The sequence below is a fragment of the Polistes canadensis genome, unplaced genomic scaffold, assembly GCF_001313835.1.
Source record: "Polistes canadensis isolate GaletaPanama2010 unplaced genomic scaffold, ASM131383v1 scaffold_22, whole genome shotgun sequence".
In the NCBI taxonomy this organism is placed as follows: Eukaryota; Metazoa; Arthropoda; class Insecta; order Hymenoptera; family Vespidae; genus Polistes; species Polistes canadensis.
Window position 1 is genome coordinate 757,675 of NW_014569569.1, and position 23,233 is coordinate 780,907.

At 37.6% G+C, this 23,233-nt stretch overlaps 1 protein-coding gene across 4 annotated transcripts in view; it reads right to left on the reverse strand.

The window, feature by feature from the left end:
• Positions 1-23,233, reverse strand: part of LOC106794051 (mucin-5AC) — a 239,442-nt gene that overhangs the window by 4,625 nt on the left and 211,584 nt on the right. For 2 of the 4 annotated variants that reach the window (XM_014761450.1, XM_014761453.1), the window contains exons 4-5: positions 2,330-4,186; positions 3-2,231 (exon numbers count right to left, since the gene is read on the reverse strand). In XM_014761450.1, the coding sequence (XP_014616936.1) occupies positions 3-2,231; positions 2,330-4,168 (4,068 nt within the window). In that variant the 5' untranslated portion in view covers positions 4,169-4,186. Of the gene's footprint in view, positions 1-2; positions 2,232-2,329; positions 4,187-13,130; positions 13,208-20,896; positions 20,928-23,233 lie in introns of those variants that run through there. The other 2 variants (XM_014761451.1, XM_014761449.1) reach the window with 2 other exon arrangements.

The window sequence follows — 23,233 nt, forward strand, 5'->3', positions numbered from 1 at the left end:
ACCTTGTTCTGAAAGCTTTGTTGATTGTGATTCGCCAAAATAGGTTGTTGACTGTTCAATTGTTCTTCCCTTTGTTGTTTATTTTCAAGACTATTTCTCAGTAAACTCAAAACGCGTTTATCCGCACCCGTATTACTCGGCTGATCGACCGGAGGTGAAGCCATTGCACTAATCGGAGGACAAGTGGTTCTTTGATTTTGTCTATAATTTGAGTAAGAAGTCTGACTATTGACTTGCTGCGGTAACGCGTGCACATTCGTTGCTTTCGAGATAGGTTGGTGATTATACGGCGGAGAGGTACGCGCCATCTTCGGCTCCGGATAATTCCTTTTATCACAGTAAGTAGTTTGTTGATACCTCAAAGGCGTCTCGGACATGAAAAAATTTTCCAATCTCTGTTGGTTGTAAGTATTAGGTGGTGGTATCAAGGTACCATTAGGCATGGCAACGGGCAAATTCATCTCTTGCCTTTTCTGTTGCTCATGGGGCGACTTAACCGTCGATAGTTTTTGTTCGATTTGTTTATCGATAGCTATTCTCCAAGTATCCAATCTAGGCTGCTTGTTCGGTGCAGTTCCAGGGTAAACAGTTTCACCGGATCTCTTGGTGGTCGAACGATGATCTTTCTGCACCGGCGAACTGAATTTGTTTCTCGCGTCTAAATAATACTTGATGGAGTCGGAAGGATGCTCTCCTCCCATGGGAGGCAAGGTGGTCGGCCCCATTTTTGGAGGATCCGCCACGGGATATCTAGACGAAGACCTCGAGGAATCATTGGCCGGTAGATAAGACGACGAAGACGGCGGCGGTGGTGCTGGGCTGCCGTCGTACATCGGCGTTATGGGCAGTGAACTCTTCTGGAACGTTGACATGTGAGGCAGTGGAGTAGTATTGTTCGTATATTGCGAGGGTAACGGTGCTTGGGGCGGTGGTGGTGGCCCATAAAGTTGTTGACCCATATTTCTACGAATGGGACTATCATGTGGGGGAGCGTGATGCTGCCTAAGCGGAGTAGAATTGAAATCCGGTAAGAAGTCGACTTTCGGTGCGCAAACTGTTTGCGGAGTTGACGTTCGAGGGCATACGGAAGGAATGGACGAATTCCTGACGCCACGAGTCGATACTCTAGTATCGTAATTAGAGTAAGAAGCCATGGGTGGTGGTGGTGGTGGTGCTAAAGTTTGAACAGCCGGTGGAGCCATGCTTCTTGCATTGTTGCTGCTGCTACTCCTCGACATTGTCGATGACGACGACGACGACGACAGCGATGACATCGAAGACGACAATGTTAGATTCAAATTACTCGTGTGCTTTTCCGTGGAAGAAGCCTCGAGATCGTCTTGCGCCGTCGAATCCGCAGACGTCTTAACCGTTTTTACGGAAAGATCGAGAGGAGATTCTCTTTTCCTGATACCATTCGTCTGCGGTAGTGGTGGTGCTGGTAATGGTGTACCTGGGACTGCAGGTATTATCGGTGCCGTAGAATTTTGATAAGATTGTTCCTTGTACGGATAACTCTCTGCAGTTCTGACAGTATGATGATAAGATCCCAAGTGGGCAGTCGTGTCGGAAGACTGATAGGCGTGTACAGGAGGAGCTGGAACGGAAGATCGGACCGTGGCACCGATGGATGTCACCGAAGTGTTACTAGAGGAATTACTGCCGTGATGACTGGGTGCGATGGTGGTCGCGTAAGCTGGATAATTTTGCTGGTTAGCGTATCTACCGGCATAGGTAGAGTTAACCGAGCTAGTTGTTCTCCCATTAACCGGTATCGTATGATTCAACGGCGCAGGAACTGGAGGATAATCTGGAATCCTCTGGGGAAGAACCATAACCGAGCTGGGTGGTGCAGCGACAGGGACTTTGTTCGTTGAACCGATAGAATGCACTCGTCGTTGGATCGATTGCACTTTACTACCCGATTCTCTCTTGTTGGAATGATAGGAGGACAAGGCGGCGATCGGTGGCAGATTGTGCGTGTTATTGTTTCTCTGCACGCCCGTCGAGGATGTTCGATAAGAACCGTAATTTCCAGCGATTTCCGCCGGACTTCTTTTCGTGTCGGCACCATTGTACATTACCGGTTTGTTCTGTTGCTGATAGTTCAAGTCACTGTTGCTATTCGTTGCGCCAGGACAAATTGGTTGAGGTGGTGCTCCCATCGGTGTTGGTTGGACGTATGACTGGTTGTGAGATCTATTTGATGGAGAGTAATAACTCCCATGCGACTGAGGATAGCAGATAACAAAAAAAGAAAAGAAAAGGAAAGGTTAATTTTAAAGAGATTAAATATAAAAAGATGTTTGTAAAGATAAAGGATTCTTACCTGCGACAGCGGCTGCTGCGGACTCTTTTGAAAGGAATGGTACGAAGACTGAGGTGGTGTCGCGTAAGGACTAGTATTGTATCCGGCATTCTGATAGTGTTGGGAGGTCGCCGGCACACTGTAGGAGTGCGGCGTAGACCTGGCCGGTGGGGGAGGAGGTGGGTAAGTCGGCGAATGCGGTTGGAAGGCTGCGTGAGGAGAGGGTGTAGGATGAGGAGAGGAGGCGTGAGGATTGTGAAGCGTCGATACGTGAGGAGATTGTCTGTGGGGTGATGGGGTGGCGTGTCGAGGTGGCTCGTGAGGTGAAGCTATCGGATGATAACCGCTTAAGCCCGTAGGAGGTATCATCTGTTGCGGATGGTTGGACGATGAAGACGACGATGAGGATGGCGACGGTCCGCTTTGCGAGAGAATCGTACGAGTAGTGTAGGCGTTTGGATTGGCTGAATGAGGGGAAGGATTTATCCTTGTGTGGTGTTGTTGCTGCTGCTGCTGCTGCTGAGAGTGTTGTCCATGAACGGAGGAAGCTGCGGAGGGAAGATGCGGAGAAGGAATGTGCGCTGGAAGATTCTGAGGCGACGGAGGAATGTGACTGGATCCGTGACGCGGATTGCAAGGAGGATTTCCCGAAGTACAAGGGTTGCCTGAAGAGGAGTTGTTAGAGTTCGAGGAGGAGGAGGAAGAGGAAGAGGATGACGACGAAGGCGCGTTCGTTCCTTCGATACCATATTGAGGTGGCCTGATTCGTTCGTCGATCGCCGGATTAACGGACCGAGTTTGCTGAAGTTGCCCACTTACGCGATAATTTTGAGACGATACGTAACCACCGGTCGATCCACTCGGCGGAGTTTGCACGCTGGATCCATAAGAAGGGTTCGACACTCGTTGTTGATCTTGTCCATGAACCAACACACTGTTCTGTTCGACCGGCGTAGGCCTTGTAGCCGGTTGTTGAACGCTTCCAGTCGTAGTAACCACCGCCACGTTGGCAGATTGATAGACGGAATTTTGCGAGAACGGTGCCGGTGCACTTTTCGTAATATCCGGATGATGATATCTCGGATAATATTGCGTTCTTTGCGCGACTATGGTCGTTCCACTTTGCGAAGACTGTCGGTCGTTTGCGGATTGATAATTCGGATGGGACGACGTCGAATGTGAGGTCGCTAAAATCTCCACGGTGGCAAATGACGTCCTACTGATATTATTGAGTTGTTGATAAACAGGTTCAGGAGAGTGATCTCTTTGAGGTGGTTGCAATTGATGCAATCTAGGTGAACTTGAGGTAGTCGTAGCTGCTGTCGTCTGATGGGACGAGTGTTGTTGATCGGCGGACGCGGAAGATACGGACGATTGGTTTTGTTGTTGAAAGTTGGATGTCACTGAGGATCGATGACTGGAGGGTTGCATTTCTGTTAGTGTTACTACAGTACCAGGAGAGGAGGAACTCGGTTCGGAACTTTCATCACCGGGCCTGGTATCCGGTACCTCCACTCTAGTTGGTTGCGGTGGATACGGTTCCATCGATGGATTCCAAAACGGACCGGAACTCGAGCTTCCGCTTTCGGTAGACGAGGACTGACCGACGTCACTTGAATAACGTGTTGTTTCTTGATTAACCACCGACGACGTCGACGAGGAGGACGGCGGTGGTGGTGGCGGAGCCACCGACGAGGAACCCACGCCATGATCGTGTGACGTGGATGCCGACGATGCCGAATTCGTCGACGAGGTTGGATGATTGTGATCCTCCGATGGTATCGCGCCTGTACTGGGTACAGGCAGTCCCTGGAAGTACTGACGAGCCCCCTCCAACACGTTCGTGAAGCTCACATCCATGTCACGCCAACTGCTAATCTGAAAAATATCAAAACGCATTTCTATGTAAAAACAAATTCTACGATCTTCCTCAATAACCATCGTTTTACCAATATGTCGGTAATTAACATTGACGGGATGCAATTACGTTCGTGAAGACTTGAAAGGAAAATACACACTGTCCTCGGAGATTACCAAAAGATTCGTTCGCACGAAAAGTAAGGAGAAATACCGAGGGAGAGAACGAGGCCGAAACATTAATCTTCATTGTCTTATATTTGTCCGTTATAATATCTCCCCTCTCTTAACCCAACCACCCTCGTTGTTCTCTCCCTGTCCTTTCTCTTCTTTCGTAATGTTGTTAGTCGTTCGTGAAGGGATCTCTTGTTATTAATTGAATTCGAAGTTATTCAATTGTTGTAATGACGATAGATTTGGTAAAGTTTCTTTAGTCGTCCAAAAAAGAAATATCAAATGAAAAAGTAATATCACGATCAAAAAATGATCCCTTGAGAATGCTATACACAAATAATATAGTTCAAATAAATGTTTTAAATTAAAGTTAAAATGATAAGTAACGATAGGCGTTACGTGATATCTCATGGTCAACTGAAACAAGGCACGAAAAAAGGGTACCACCACCTTTAGATACGCACGCAATTACAAACGTCATTTTTCTCTCATCCCTAATCCGCATATGACCCCATGCATGTAAGCGTATTAATATAATACATCGCATTATAATATTTAAATCGTTAATTACGTTCGCGCGAATGAACATTTGTCATTAATTGCATCTAAAATCAAGTGAAATTATTCTTTTATTCAATCAACGATATTTATTGTATAATTGATATTGTGTTATAAAAAAAAAAAAGAAGAAAAAAAACAATCGTGCGAGCAAATAACGGAAACAACGACGTATTTTAAATACTTATTTCTTTTCTCTCGTTGAAATTTTTCGCGAATAATTATTATAAACGTAAAATGATGAAAAATAGGTCGTTCGTATTTAATACAAAATTAGCTCGTATTTGTTCTTGATAAATGCGAGGTAGAATTTATTCGGCCATGGAAATGAATCAAATGCTATTTAAAACGCTGTTTAAAATGCTATTTAAAATGTTAATTTTGTTAACAAACTGTTTATCGAGATTTTTCTTGACAGCTCTCAATACGAAGGATGAGGAGGTAAAAGAAGAACGGAAGTAAGTAGATTAATCGTTGGAAATTTCGCGAGGTGGGAGAGATTAATCGTTTCTTTCGTGATAGAAGAAAAGCTCACTTTCTCTCTCCCTCTCTCTCTCTTTCTCTTATCAAAGTTGTTCATATCGAAAACTCTCGATAAACGTATGCCAGCCATTCATCATTTCTGACACGTACGACGGCGCTTCGGGCGAACGATTTCATCGTCTAAACTCATAAAAAGGAATAAAAAGAAATTTACGGAAGAATCCGAATGATAGTCATTGGTTTCTGATAAAGAAAGGAACGATCGTGTCGCGATTCATTGACATGAGAAACATCAAAAAGAAGGAAGGAAAGAAGGAAGGAAGGAAGGAAAGAAGGAAGGAAGAAAGAACGTGAATAACAGAAAACTGAAGATGATGATGTACATGAGAAAAAGGTATATGTATACGTATATATATATATATATTATATAAAAAGAGAGGTAGTTAGGATAAGATAGGAAAGTCGTAAAGGTATAACGGAAGAAGCCTTACGATAGAGATATAAGAGACCACTATGGTACCTAGAGAATGGCCAGCGAGTGTTACAAGCACTAGGACTACAACGAAGAAGACGGGTATGGGCCGTAGTATAACAGTGCTATACCGTGCTGGAAGCGACTGAGGAATCAATATCGTGCTGTGCACCCTTGAGGGGTTGCTTCCCTTCGTCGTGCACCAGTCAAAGGCTTTCCTATATAGGTATTTGTGAGCTCAACACATACATATGAATAGTCACGGATGTAAGTACTAGATACTTATGTGTGTTAACCTACTACACACGTGTACGTTTGGAGATATATATATATCTATGTCTTTGCGTGTGTATATTTGCGCGTGTATTTGTATAGATCTGTCTACGTGCATCTACGTATAGAAAGGGATAAGGTTGACTGGAATTCTCATAATTTCGGACATTCGATAAGGTTCAACAGTAGTGTATAATAAATATCAGAGTTAACGCAGTGCCCGATATGTTCCAACAAATTCGAAAAGAGAAAGAAAGAGAGAGAGAGAGAGAGAGAGAGAGAGAGAGAGAAAAACAGAGAGGGGAGAAATGAGAGCACGAGTGGTAGCTACGATAAAGGTGTTTTAGTACCGGATCAATTTCGATGAAAAGGTACACGATAAAGTTTGCGGAGGAATGGATACTATGCTTTTCCAAGCGAGTATCGATCGATACCAATCTCGTGTGCATGATCATTCGATTAAGTCGATCGAGTTAGCTTTGAAATCACAGTGATTATGGTAATGGTAGTGAACATGTTACTTCGAATAACTCCTGTCACGTGTTATTTCGAAGGACGAAGAAAGAAGTATCGTTTTTCCTTGTACTTCAGAGTGATACTTTCCATATTGATGGATATTCAACGTCTCTTTTCCATCGCATAATACCACACTCTCCCTTAAACCAGCTTATCTCTGTTTCTCTCTTTCTCTCTCTCTCTGTTTTTTTGGTATAATCTTGATTTCTCTGGAGACCAGAAAATACGATTGATCGAGATACGTAGTTGAAGTTATCCACAAATGAGAGCATTTGATTTGCTTTTAACACCATCGTTGAATAATTTAATGATTTTTTATTTTTTCTTTTTTTTTTTTCTCTTGGAAAGAGACCTTGACAATTTTGAAGATCCTTGATATTTCAGTTTTTTTTCGAACTTAAAACTTAATATTTTTCTTACGAAAGAAAGTTGTTTTTAATTCGCGTTTATCAAGTTTACGCATGCATCTTTCAATTATCTAATTATAAGACTCTCCACGAGCAAAAGTAGATTCCATTGAATGAATGTGTAGAATCAGCTAGGGAGGACGTAATGGGGTCAAGGAAGCCAAATCCGTGGGGGGAGATGGGACGGACAACGTAACCGATGAAGTCGCTAGTTAACCCTTTGGACTCGTTTGTCACGCTGAAGGTAACAATAGAGATTTGCTAGAAAACTCCTATGTCACCTCTTCGAGATAACAACAATAATCATTTGTTCTTATAACAGAACACAGAGTATTTTCTTTTATATTATTTTAGATACTTTAAGATGAAAACTATTTACTACTTTGTTTCATTTTGTATTGGAACAAAAATTAGAAGAGATAAAAAAAAGAAATATATTTATCTGTGTTTCGTATATATTCGTCACAAAAAATCATAATTAAAAATAAATAAATGTAATAAAGGGGTAAAAAACATTGGCAAAAAAAAAAAATAAATAAAAACGAATTTAAAGAATTAAAAAAAAGTCATTGAAGGTACCATAAGCAAAATAAGAAATAATAGGCGTTATTTTCCTTATCCTCTCAATAGGAAAACGTGAAAGGAGAAAGGGAGAGTACAATAGAATAGAATAAAAAAAAAAAAAAAAGAAAAAAAGAAAGAAGTAGATCGAAAAGCTGGATCATCCGGTGCTTCGCTTCGTAGAAGGAAATTGTTGTTAAAAGGATTTGTTCCAGCATCCTTCCTTTTTATCGTTTGCGCCTTATCCCAATAGCAATTAAGGAAATTTTCCTCGTCTTGGGAACGATACTTTTTCCCTTCGATCTATCCTATCACTCCACTTTTTTCCTTTCTATCTTTTTCCTTTTCTATTTCTTTTCTTTTAAGTTTCATTCCTCGTTCGTGCTTTTCTTTCACCTTAAAAGCGAAAGACGGATGCCCCCCCCCCGTTGTCGGTGTATCACTTTAAACTCGAAATTAAAATACACATCCGTCGAAACTTTATCCTACCTTTTGTTTTCTTTCTTTCTTTTTGTTCTTTTTTTTCTTCTTTTCATTCTCATGAACCAACCTTTCTAATGAATAGAAAGAGATTCGGATAGTAGAGAATAAACGTACGAGAATTCATTTTTAGTTTATTCAGTTAGTTTCGTTTAGGTACGGATATGAAAATGATTATTATTTCTCGTCCTTTTGAAAATCATTTTAAATCCCTACAAACGCGATCCAATATTTCATCCCATGTGATATAAAGAGTTGGTAATAATGGATGATACCGTGGCAAACGATAACAATTATTCGCCAAACGATATGACGAATCCTCGTGTGCACACAATGCGTGTCCGCGTACTTGTTACTCTAATTATCTCGCATTTCATATTATAATTTATGAGAACACGCTTTCCATATATATATATATATATATATATGGAAATATATTATATATATATATATATATATATATACATATTATTAAAGGATAAATATATAAATTCGCGTATGTGAAAATTCTACGTTTGGTTCGAACCAAAAATTCTAAAATCTCCGTCCGTTATCAAATATATTTCTTCCTTTTACATTTTATTTTCAACGCGATGTTTGCCTTGACACAGATTATCGAATTCAATTTTACTCAAGCAAGGAAGTAATTCTTCTCTCTCCTCCTCGTTTTGATAGAAAATGTCAACGCGTTTAAAAGGAGGTTGATTCGCATGGAAATTCAATGTTTTAACATTACAAGTAAAACGATAACGACGATGACTATGGCTATGACTATGGCTATGACTATGACTATGACGACGACTACGACTACGACTACGACGGGGCCAGGCCAGGCCAGGCCAGGCTAAAGAGAAACTTCAATTCACAAACGAGATTTTCAGAATACAATCGCTAAATGGCAGTATGCGTACCTTCGGCTTCAACAAAGTACAGTCGTATCCCGAAGGTACAACGTGCAATTTACTAACGCCAAAGCACTCCGAGGGAAAACGGTTGAAGTACCGACAAACGTAAAGGGTTCTCTCTACCTCCTCCTCCTCAACCTACCCTCCTTCCCTCCCCCTCCCTCCCTGCCCCTCTCTCACTCTCTTTGTAAACTCGGTTTCAACGAAGATATCACACGCTTACCACCGTACAACATACTTCTCCCTTTTCCCTGTTTACACGCACTCTCACCTACCAGCGCATACACGTACGCATACAAATAAATGCATAAGAGAGAGAGAGAGAGAGAGAGAGAGAGTAGTATGTTAACCAAGCGTAGAAGGATGACGAATTTTAAAAAACGGTTTAACCGCACGAAAATCAAACGCTAACCAACTTGACGCTTTTTGTTCTCCTTCTTTTATTATGTTTTTTTTTTCCCCCGCGTTGAAAGGTACACGGTTTCAGAAGCAAACGTCTCGATGGGACTTGACGCGAAAAGTGCATAAAAATTTGGTAGAACTACATTTATTATTATTATTTGTAAGAGAAACTTCTGGGTTTGATTAGAGATATTATTTTATACATTATTTAATATCGGTGTTTTTAGGTACTTAAAAAAGAAGCTGTTAAATTTCACTCGGTTAAATTTTATTATTATTTAAAAATGTTATGCGTTTTTTTTTAGAGGAGAGAGAAAAAAAAAAGAAAAAAGAAAAAGGATTTTGAAATAGTCGGACAAGGTTTGAGAGGATTGGTTCTTGGTTGAGAGAAAAATATAATAGAAGAAAAATTCTCGGAGATTTTATCTTGTAAAACTATAATGCGAAAGGGAAGAAGAGGAGAGAGAGAGGGTGGATCCGTTCGCAGACGCGATTAAAGTTACGCGATGAGTCGACGATAGAAAAGTATGTACTGGCCACTACTAACACATCTAACAGCTAGCCAAGGGGGATACATAAAATTAAATAAAAGAGACATAATGAAAAAGTAGGCGGTAACTGGGAAAAGAAGCAAAATCTCAACTTCCGTCGACAATCATAAACCGTCCGCCGCATCCGTGTTCCTTCCTACTACCTTGCACACACTGTTCCTTCTTTTTATTTCTTTCGTTTCTTTCTCTCCCTTTCTCTCTTTTTCTCTCGCCTAAGACTTTTCCATCCATTCGGAAGTTTTTCGCAAAGTTTACGAACACGTTGCCCCGACGAAGAGAAAGCCACTAACGCTTTTAAAAGATTCCCTACGACAATCTTTTTAAGAGACTGCTTATTTATTGAGTCAGTATTTTTCTATCTTATTTCCTTTTTTTTTTTTTGCTTTTTGTTTTTCTAACTACTTTAAATCAATTCTTAAGAGATTTATAATAATATATTTATCTGTAGGATGTGTGTGTGATTTGTAATTACATCGATTAATACGAATTGTAAATAGTTAAATTATATTATTTGTGGGGGATAAATATTTATTAATGTTTATGTATTCAATATTTTTAAACATTTTTTGTTCGGCATTTGAAATAGTTGTTAAGTATTTATTATAAAATATTAGTATGGAACCTAAATCAATATGTGTATCAATTGCATGCAACTCTGAAAATAATTCTAATTCAATAATGATATATATATTATCAATATTAGTTATCTATTTAAAATATCAATAAATTATTATTTACATCAAACAAAATATTCTCATATATATATGCTAATGATTATAATTTTACAGAATACTAATCGAATAAATAGAAGAGTTTCTCTAATACCTATATATGTGTACATATAATCGGGTTATATATTTGCTGTTTATATAAAAAACAAAATGATTGTTTTTTTTTTTTAGAGTCGATATATTTTCATGAAAATCATGCATGCATGCGTTTTTGTTTATTCATCAGCCGTGTTCCTTCGGTCAATGATATTCACGCGATACAAATATATATGCATCAGGAAAGTTAATATATATCCATCAGGAAAGTTAATAAAAATTTAAATTCCTACCATTGAGAATCTTAATCGATTATTCATAAGGTATCGATACGATAAGTCGCTTTAAGATATTCTTTCGATATCTTTTCTTCCCAAGCAGCAGATTGATCGACCGATTCCAGCGACACTTTTCCACCCTTCGTAAATTCTTTCCATCTCTTTTTCACTATTTTTTATTAAATCTCTTCCCTCTTTCGTTTTTCTATCGTCCAATGAAAATTCCCCCCGAGTTATTTTACAAATTTTCCAATAAAAAAAAAAAGGTTCAACGACAACCAACACAACCGAACATTCGAAAAGATCGTTAACGAATCGCAACATTACTTATATCATTTTACCGTTTCCCTATAAATTTCGGTTTCTACGCAACATAACAATATCTTATGGTATATAACGGGACTTTGGGATGATCATAAAAAAATATTCTTATCTACGAGTCAGTCCTCGCACAGTGGCAAGCCCCGCACAAATATCATAACATAACTGAAAATAAACTAAATCGATATATCGGGATCGATATCAAACTGAAAAAAACTTTGTCAAAAATGACAAAAAACATTACCGTAAGGAATTCGATTAGTTTTCAATCTAACGCACCACTAGGATTCGGATCAAGTACAAACAAGAATTAACATTCATGAGTGTTTTTTTCTCTCTTTCTCTTTTGTGAGGTTCCTACCTACACCTACGCTCGGATATTCGCTTATTTAATTTCCTGCTGAACCCAATGCTGAGAATCGCAATGAAAAAAAAAGAAAGAAAGAAAGAGAGAGAGACACAAGAATAAAACGATTGTATTATCTATACATACAACAGCCCCCTCCTATTCCGATCAACCCCCACGTATATACCTCCTACTCATGAACAAGAAACATATGTGTGATATTGCTATTGAGAGGTGCATTGTATGGTGCAAAAGTCCATTTCCAACGGAATAATTAGATTCAAGGGCAAACGGGACAATAGCTTGCCCACTTAAAGCGGTCTTGCCCGGATGCACGCAACGTTTTGCTTCGAGCCTGACTAAGCACCTACTCTACTCGTAAGCGCAAACTCGTTCCTCTACCATCACCACCATCACCACCACCACCAACCATCACACCACTTCCTTCTCAGTCAGGTTTTCTGCTTTCGGTGCTTTTCTCGCGAACACTCTCTCTCAACCATATCCACTTTTTTTCTTTTTCTCGACTCGAGTCTTTTTTAATTCCCAATTCGTAGTCTAAAAATATTGATCTCTTGAAATTTTTCAAAGATCTTTAAAGCTTCTCATTTTGTCCGATAATAAAAAACATTCCCATATAGATTTTTCTTTAACTCGGATTTTTTATTCGTTCGTTCTTGTGTAAAATCGTAAATTCGTAATCGGAAAAAAAAGAGGTATTATCCTTGAAAATCTTTGTAAAAGATTCAAGGACCAATTGGGGGGGGGGGGGAAAACTAAAAATCAGTTAAAAAAAAATTCCCCGATGAAATAAAAGTCCTCCCACTCCCTGCGTGTAAATATATACACGCGGGAACATCGATACGATCGATGATAAAATAGAAAAAAAAAAAAAAAAAAGAATAAGAAGAAAATTGATAAAAGAGATAAGGAAGTATCGATAAAGAGATTAAAAAGAGAGTTAGTAGGATGGAAGGGCGAGGGGGAGGGGGGGGCGGGGAAAAGAAAACGATTACATTATAAGATCGAACTGTCGAGTTTTCTCGCGAAGTAGATACGATGTGGAAAAAAGCCAAGAAGGAAGATATGCAAATGGAAAAGAAAAAGAAAAAAACGAGGGAGGGACACGACAACGACGACGACGACGACGAATTAACCGGATATCGGCCGACTAATGGATATTAGAATTTTCTCTTAAGGATTACATTCATTTGACTTCCTTTAGACGACTGATTCAATCCACACCACGTCATTTCGTAACTTTAATATATTATTATGTGTACGTATATATATATGTTTGTGAAGAGCTTACCATTTTTTCAAACTTTTATTTCTCACATATTATAGAAATATATTTCTTATTCTACACGCGGGGGGATGATAATAATGATAATTAATCAGTCGGGATAATAAAAATTGTAGACCAAATAATTGCGTTTAATATTGAAAAGATAAAAAATTGTTTCGATACCTATGAAGCCTGACGAATGCATTTAGGTGTGCCGGGGGGAGGGATTGGTTTATCTCGAAAACTCTGACGCGAATTACCTGGAACAGAAAATAAAATATCGATCGATTAGAAAAATAAATAAACTGTCACATATCTTTTTTCTTTTTTTTTTTTGTATCCTTCATATGAAATATGACAATTTTTTCAATGATTCAAGATACATTGGATATTAATGTTGTATAATTGTCTAAGAAACAAAACAAAAAATCAATCACGTATAATATCACGGAAGTTTTTCGATACAAACGTCACTTACGGAATACTCGAAGTGAAAAGAAGATAACAAAAATAAAGAGAGAGAGAGAGAGAGAGAGAAAGAGAAAGAGAAAGAGTTGCGAATGAACACTGACGTTTGCCCTACACGGTCATTAAGACGATAATGGACGGTAATTAGGTGCGGTGAATTTACCTCCGAATCTAGCAATTAACGTGGTGGTCCTCCTCCGAGGAAACTAAGGGAAGAAAACTGTTACGAGTAGAAAGAGAGACAGAGAGAGAGAGAAAAAAAAGAACAGGAGAAAGAGAAGGAGGAAGATGAGAATGAGGATAGGGGGGGGTTGGAAGGGTGAAACGAACGAACGAGAGTGGACCAACTCCGAGTGTTAAATCCAAAGAGGATAGAGAGTACCAGAGGAAACGTCCATGCTGCAAAACTACAGGACTGTGGCAGCTGTTAAATGTAATTTGACATTACGAAAGTTATGTTGTGCGAGAAAGCACGTGACGTACTCTTTCCGTTGACCTACTTGTACCTCAAATAAAAAAAAACAAAAATTAAAACAGCACAGAGAGAGAGAGAGAGAGAGAGAGAGAGAGAGAGAGAGAGAGAGAGAGAGAGAGAGAGGGAGAAAGATAAATCCGTAGCTTAGCAAATAAATTATCCTATAAAAATAAATCTCAATTATATTTGACATTTAAATATGATATATCATCGGAGATTCGTTTAAAATATAAACCCTTTGTATTTTTAACATATAGATAATTATTGTAGATATTGCACCCACAGCTGACTTCCCCCCCCCCTTAAATATATATCTCATTAATTTATGTAATGGAGAATAAAAATAAAATATTGTAATCTAATGAGAAAGAGAGATTACACGTTAATCTCCCGAACCACCGATCGAATTTTCCAAGGCCTATTTATATTCATGTTCGAACGAAACACACGACAGATTTACGCATGAATCGACCCACCACAAAATAGCTCTATTCTCGTGTTAGTATCGATGCTTAATTAACGGTATCGTTAGTTTTCGATGATCCGGAGTTACGTGAAAATTACACTACGAGCTGCCTTAAGCGATATACCGTTTTCAGTATGTCTGTGTACGTATATATGTGCAATATGGGCACACCTGCTACCATAAATGGCGTATGCTGATGGTTCCTCTATCTCAATAATATTTCTAAGTAACATCGAGATACGAGAAAGCCAATGATGATATCTAAATTATTGCTTGTTTCCATACAATAATAATGTGATAACATTTAAAATAATTAATGGGAATAATTTCATTAATTATTATCGTTCTAATTATTAATTATTCGTACATTTGGTAAATGCTAATCTTACTGACATTCTAGAAGAATAATGACAGATTAAAAGAGAAATTGGGCCGCATGAAAAGCAAACAATTCCCACCACGTGGAATTTATGCTCGTACGGAGTGGGAACCTTCACTACGTTAAATTTATAGCCACGGTCTCTTGTTGTTATACGTGCGTACGGTGAAACGTAATTTATTATTAGACTATTTCGAAGATCGATGAGATTGATAAAAACGATGAAAAGGATATGATATTAGGATCATACCGATGTCTCGTAATTATTAATGAGAAAAATATCAACGATTCTAATGATAAGTGACTTTTAATTATAGCTTTTAATAAATACTTGAAAGGAACAATTTTCTTTTTCTTTTTTCGAAAAAGTATATATATATATATATACTTATTATACATATAAAGTAGATTCATTGGACGTGGTAGCGTGTAACGGAGAGCGTATGAAAAGACAATGAAATTCAAGACGACCTCGAGGATGTATTTCGCTCTCGACAAGAGAAAGAGAGAAAGATATATAGAACGAGAGTGTTCTTCTAGCAGACGAGTTATAAAAGGCAAGGCGGGTTAACGGACGCGAGAGAGAGGATATTAGAAAGAAAGAAAAAGGAGAGAAATACTCCAGTAGAAGAAGAAGAAGAAGAAGAAGAAGAAGAAGAGAAATAAGACGCCAGGAAATTTTCTCAGACGGCTCGTAGTAGGAGGGCGGCTTTCGTTCCGTGAAAAATCTTGCGTCTCGAGAATTATCGTAAAGTGGGTTACTCGTTTCGTGAGAAGCGTGAAAGGGTGAAAGGTGAAGGAGAGAAAGAAAGAGATAGGATAGAGGATAGTAAGAGTAAGAAAGAGAGAGAGAGAGAGAGAGAGATAAAGAGACAGAAAAGGGCGAGTAAGGTCGTGTTCACGATGAGAAAGAGAAGGGCGGAAAGTGCTACTGAAAAATAAAACGATGCCGTGCCTCTATATTCGCCTTGAGGAAGGAGGAAACGATAGAGGCGAACAAATTTTCTTCATTTTTAAAAAGTCTCGGGAAAATTTTCAATTACATTTGCGAAAGAATCCTTTGCGTGATCTATTTTTTTCTATTTTTTTCTTTTTTTTTTTTTCTTTTTTTTTTTACCTAACATCTAATATTTAACGAACGGTTAGAAATATTAGGTCGAGTAATAAGTGTAATATCTTATTGGCCCCCAGATAAGTGTGCGATTAGTTTATTAAAATAAACATTTGGATATAATCGATCAATATTTAGAATAATATTTTAAATACGCGTATTACTGAACATCAAATATATAATCTAGTATGTAAAATGTTAATATGCAACTCTGGTTACTGTTATAAATACTGATCAAATAAATGCAAGAATATGAAAAATGTATAAATAGAAAGAAAAAAAAGAAAAGACGAAAAGAGACGAATGTATTGATTGATGGAAGAGTCTGCAAAGTTGTCAAAAAAAAAAAAAAAAAATGTCTTTCTAGATCTTTTTTTTACTGAAAGGATATCTCGTCTCGAGGATTGTTCTCTTAAAGCACGTCGTTGGTTCGCGCGAGACAAAAAAAAAAGAAAAGTGAGAGAAATGAAAGAAAAAAAGAAAAAAAAAAAGAAAGAAAGAGGTTTAGAGAAATAGGGTGAAAGGTAGAAACGGTGAGGAAACAGAAAGAAGATGAGAACGGTCGATGAGAAACGTTTGAGAACCGAATTCTCTCGATGTCGTTTCCTCGTCTTTACACGGTGCGGTGAGTATGCATCCCCCTTCCCGCTCCCTTTCTTCTTTTTTTCCTCTTTCATCCTTTTTCTACTCATCTCGAAGCCAAGCAACCCTCCAGCAAGTTAGAGCCCACACACCCTTAACAGTTTGGAATAAGCGACACGACGAAAGAGGAGAATCGTATTTATGAGGGGTTTCCTTGCTTCTGACCATAGAAAAACGATTCCGATGTAGATATCTTTCTTAAATAATATTAAAGTAAATTAATATAAAATACAAAATATTATTGACATAAAATTAAGAAAAATTGTATACGTATGCATAATTACTTTCTGATTTCTACGAGCTTAAAATGGAAGGAAAAGAAAAGTATACTTAGATGGATATGTTCCAGTAGTTGGACTCGAGAAGAAGGAGAATTTAAAGAGGAAAAATAAAAAAGAAATAAAAGAGGCATCCAGTATTACAACGTAGCGAGAAAGAACGTCGTCGCATAGGGAAGAATGTGGCTTACGAGGAAGGTAAGAAAGCGTTCGCGTGCATCGGTGCGCGCTGCACTTCTGCCTGGCCCTGAATGCACCGAGCCAGCGATTACTCGGATTGTATGTACATATATATATATATATATATATACGTATGCACCGAGCATAGTGCATCGACCGACCTTGCGATCTTCAACCCGCCTTTCCGGCTTGGTAGTACGACCTGTTTGTTAGAATATTGATCGTAAGCGAATTGAACTCGCGAGTTAAGCAAAAATCGATAATTAACATTTTTTCGGAAGCTTGTTTAAAAAAGAAAAAGAAAAATGATTTTCAAGTGAAATCTCAAAAGAACAAATCAATACGCGGAAGGAAACAAATAATAGACAAAATATGTCCGACTCATTTTCCGACGAGTTTCTTTCGCTACAGGAAAGGAAAGGAAATAAAATAAAAGAAAAGAAGACAAAAATCAACAACGTATTAATTGTTTTCGTGAATTTATTAAGAATCATTTGAGAATGCGAAGATTGACGAAAAATCGAACGAAAGAGAAAAAATGTTGAAATGACGGTTGAAGAGTTTTTAGCGGCATTGGAAAATGGGATGAAAAAAGAAGAACAGAAAAAATAACACGGCGGAGGGGCAGGGAGGAGGTAAAGGGGAAAAAATTCAAGCTTTCAGGATTTTCGGCGTGCGTAGCAAAAATTGTTGGAACATAGAGAAAACGTTGGGTTGTTATCCTTCCCTACCCCTCTCTCTTCCCCAAAAAATATGCATTTAGGACGGTAAAACGATTTTCTCGAGAATACGTTGTTGCCGGAAAATCGCGAGTGGATTTGAAAACGTTCTTTCATACGAGAGAATTTCTCTCGCACTTCGTCGTTTCTTTCTTCTCTCTTTTTCTTTTTTTATCTTTTTGGTTTTTTTTTTTTCCTTTTTATATCTACTACCCCACTAGTACTATATTCCGCAAAACTTTCAAATTTACAATTGAATAGAAGTTCCACTCGACGACGACGACAACGACAACGACGACTCCGCAAACTTTACGATTATGTGTCCTACGTGAATCCTTTATTTTTCCCCTTATCTCTCGAGGTCATAAGTCAAATCCGTAATTCGTACTATGAGTAGGTATAACCAATTTGAAATAAGACATGACGAGAAGGATCCAAATGTCATGACTTTCTATGAGAAAAAGAAGCACTCTCTCTCTCGAATAGAAGAAGAAGAAGAACCCAAGAATCTAGAAAGATCAAGTTTTTTTTCGGGAACGACAAGTGTCTCGTAATCGCATTCTCTCCGTTTCCCCTTTACCCAACTTAATCTGGTATCGCTTTGGCTATTCGTGCGATGCATACACTCGTATGCAATAGAGAGAGGGAGAGAGATATAATACCCCTATATATATATATATATATACATGTATATGTATGTTACGTATGTGTAATGGCCCGTCGAACCCACGTCTCTGTGCGACCGAGCGTGTGATCGATGACATCCGTATGCGAGTTCCCTTTTCTCGGAACAGAAAAAGAAATGACACAAAATACAAAGTAAAGAAAAGAAATATATACAAAGAAAGGTAGTCAAAAATTCTTATCTATCTTCGAGCATCTCGAGAAAATAGAATACAACCTATTCCCGCCACCCTCTAGACAAATCTTTTCCTAACCGTAACAAACAGGTAATGGTATTTTATCATCATCATCATCATCATTTCAAAAATTATCTCTCTTAAAAAATTCGACTTAAAAAAAATGTAATATTAAATAATATTTAACAAAGATAATAGAGAGAGAAATTTGAGTAAAACCAACGCGCATAAAGTAGGATTCGCAAATTTTCGTCGAAGGAAAACGATCGTGATCCGTGTACAGAGTAAGGGATGATAAACGTTCAGAGGGGTTGGTTGGTCTACCCTGTGTTCAATCCCCCATGAGCTCGAACTCACAAAAGCAGTCGTTAGTAACTCAGCCCCGAAAAGTCGGCGTTTCGAAAGCCTTCACCCCCCTCCTCCTCTTCCTTCCCCCTTGCCTGGCTCTTTCCTTTCTCTTCTCATCTTCCACCCTTCTCGCAACCACCACCCACCCTTTTCACTACGACAGCTATACGAAAAGGTAAAGAGAAAGAGAAGGACTTCTGTCGTCCCACCAGCAAGCCAAACCAAACCAAACCAAACCCAACCCAACCAAACCAAACGAAACCAAGCCAAGTCGTTGCTGTTGCTGTTGCTGCTGTTGCTAGCTACTGCTGGTGTTAACGTATTGTCCCAATTAATTGTACGACGAGGTAGGATTATCGAGTTAGGAATTTGCGGCATTAAAATTCATAACTTTTGCCGTAGGGGATAATTACCGTGCTTATCTCGCTTTCTCGCGAGAAAGCATCCTCGCGAAGCAAGCAGCATCAAACCGACGCCCATTTCTTTTCTTCAAGATTTAGTCAAGAATTTTCAACGAACGAGAACGAAATCTCTTGGTTTGAAAGGTTTCAATTAATTGATGAACTTCGAGATGAATACGACGATTTCGTATCGAGTATCTAAGATCAACCTTTATCTTTCGCGAGTAGCATACGTTTCTTTTTTATATCATAGATAGGGGGCCCCGCATATTGGGTATTAATTGAAAATCTTTTACGATAATAAAAATGATTATTTAGTTGGAAAACAATAGATATATATATTTGAACTATAATGCGATTTAAGGTAAGAGACGATCATGGGATATGGGATTATAATGATCGTCAATTAATTTTAACTAGTAAAACAAGTATTAACCTAAATTATCCATTTTCGGTAAAACACAAATTCAACCTAAAAGAGAATTAATAATGAATCTTATACTTCGTTATAATCCTTTAATATTAGTAACTCTTAGACGTTGATTATAAAAAAAATTAAAGATTTTAAAATTGATCGAAAATTCTTTAAAAGAAAATAAGAATAAAGATACAATGAAAAAAAAAAAGATATCCTAGCAAATTATTGGCCAGATAAAAATTGTTAAAAATGACAAAAGTGAAAACTAAGTAAGCGAGTAAATAGAGAAAGAGAGAAGGGAATAAGAGGTCGAGACGATTAGTCGAAATTCGATTAAGCGAAAGGCCACGATCGGAAAGTAATTAAGCCGCGGTGGTGGCAGAGAATCGTCGGAGGTGGTTTCCAGAGTTCGGCCGCCTCTAATGGCCGCTTAATACCCGGTGTGGCCACGAGAAAAGGAGCATTAATGTGTCCTCACACCGAGAGGACACTATAGAAGAACTCAAATGAAATTGAGGTAAAATGGTACCAACGATCGTGGGCGTGTATTTGCTTTTTTCGTGTCGAAACGTACGACCGGTCGACCCCTATTTTATGAATCCGCTGACAAAGTTCAATATAACGGATAACAAAAAAATATTTCTACGATTATCCTCGAACTTTTACAAAGAAAAAAAGAAAGAGAAGAAAAGTAAAAAAGAGAAAAAAGACAAAAAAAAGAGAGAGAAAAATTGGAAAGGAACCAAATAATAGGACCTGAAAAAAAAGATCGCAGCATGATAATTTTTGTACGAATAATAATTACGAACGAAATATTATAGACCGTTATAATCGTAATTAATCATTTGCACGGGCTCGCAATAATTTACGTATCCACCACGTTTCTCTCGATATTCAAAAAAATAAAAGATAAATATCTAATTATACAAACCTTTGTACATGAATTATTAATACAGATAATTAAATGTAATCATACGAGTGCAATGATTTAAATTACGTATGAAAGAGAGAAAAGAGAGAAAGAGAGAGAAAGAGATTCGAGTTATTTTAAATTCCTATACAAATATAATATATTACATTTTATTCAATCGTAATATTAATACCATTAAATTTACAAATTCAAAAGCAAAAAATAGAAAAAGAAAAGAGTAAGAGTACAAAGAAATCAAACCGTTTGCATTTAAAATATACGAGCCAACGATACCTTTTTAACCTTATCCCTTTCCTTCATCTCTCCCTATTTTCTAACCGTGTTCCGATTCGTAGGGAAAAAACGTTCCTCTTCCTCTTCTTCTTCTTTTTCTTCTTTGGCTCCTTTTATCGAACACTGCTGTGCTTTTAATTTACGATGCATCGAAAGTAGCATCGATTTATCGGTAACGCACGTGAAACTCGCATTTCCAAGGTACTCCGATCGGTTCCAAGGACCTCCTCGTCGTTTCCATGCGTTTACTCGCTCTTTCAACACATCTATATATATATATGTATATATATATGTATAACGTATATATGTGTATCCGTTGATACACGTTTATACATTGAGAATGGATACACACAAGCTCACGTATATTTCCGCAGTGGCGCGATTTCCTGGCTAAGTATGGCGCCGATAAATCCTATGCTCGGTTTATCGGTTCGGTTTCCATTGTAAGCTCAATCCCCCCCCCCAGGCTAGTATATACTCGTGAACGCGTGCACACACACATTTATATATACATATATATATATCTATAATAAGTAGATCCAACCCAAGAGACCACGTTACAAATGTGCATGCCAAAGTTAGCCCGTTAAACATTTTTTCCTCGTAGAATATTGAGAAAATTTGAAAAAGATTCCAATTTTGTTGAAATGAAAATCAAACATTAAAAAAAAAAAAGAAAAAAAAGAAAAAGAACGAATCGATATTTGATGATTTTACTTTTTTCTTGTTCGAGGGAGAGAAGGGTGGTCGGGTGTATAGGGCAATTCTAATAAAATTTTTATCCTGACAAAAAAAGGTATTTGTGATTTTTGTTTTGTCTTTTTGTTTGTTACATTTGTTCTTTTTCATATTTTCAAAAACTTGTGATTTAATTGGACAAAAAAATACGTTCCATCCTTTTCGTTATTCTTCGAGACACCCTAGAATAACTCGGAACGACTGCCTCGACATCGATCGAGTCTTAATAATAGCCACGGCGTCGTTCCGCTCGACTATTTTTAGTGTTACCCAGTCATCGCGACCTACAGCACGCTGCTTGACAGATTTTCAATGGCACAAGAACGATTATCTCTCTTTGATAGACACTAACAATTCACTATTTTACATTAAAGGATTATTTATCTAAGCTGTAACTATTTCCAATGATACTTTTTTTTTTTTTTTAATCATGTGCCATATAAATACATTTTATATTAAAAAAAAATAAGTCTTAGAAAATGAGACCATTTTTTGTCTTTGATAGACGTTACAAATTTACGACTTTACATTGAACGATGACCATTCACACAACGATATTTCTAAATAAAGTAAATACATAAATATATAGGTATATATATATATATATTGAATAAATTTAAATATTATTTTATTATATGCATATAAATATATTCAAATAAATTTCCTACGTTTTGTAACATTTCATATTTGTATTCTATTGCTGCAACATATTCAGAAAAAAAAAAAAAAAAAAAATTGTAATAATAATAATCTCATTCGTGGATTACAAATGTACAATTAGGAATAAATACTGTACGTTAATCGCCTAATCACGATAAAACCCAACCACATCCGAAATAAAGGGAGCAATTTTGTATTCGTTGGTAAACTTAATCTCTGTATAAGTATAAAATGGAAGGGAGATTTAGAAGAGACTCATTGGTATTTCCGGAGGTAAAAGAAAGAGAAAAAGAGAGATAGAGAGAGAGAGAGAGAGAGAGAGATAGATCTAAACGAAAAGTGGACGGTGCAAGCAAGTTGCGGTTAACCGAGCCGTTTGAAAATAGTTATCGACGCCCTCGGGACAGGGCCCTTCCGAGAAGACTGCCCAACGCGCGAAAGAGACCGTTTAATTTTAAGTCTCTCCTCCCCTCTCTTTCTTTTTCTTTCTCTCCTTCTCTCTCTCACTCTCTCTCTGTCTCTTCAATGCGCAAACTCCATCTTCTACTTTATTATTTTATTTTATTTTATTTTATTTTTATTTTGGTTTTGTTTTTGTTTTTATCTTTTCATTTTTATCTTTATTTTATTCTCTTTATTATATACCTGCATAAGTATCTCTCACGTTCGCGAACATATTCTCAAAAGGAAACAACAATTTGGTTTGAGATTGTTTCTTTCTATTTTTTTTTTTTGAAATGTTCCTTTCGAATCTTTAGTCGAACATGAGGAACGACGCACGCGATCGTACCGGTTCGGTTCGATGATAAGAAAACAAAATATTATATATATATATATATATATANTATATTTTAAACGATGTAACCAACAACAAGCCTGTTTAATTTTTCTTAAACATTGAAATTATTCTTATCGTAAGGAATTATCTTATAGATTATT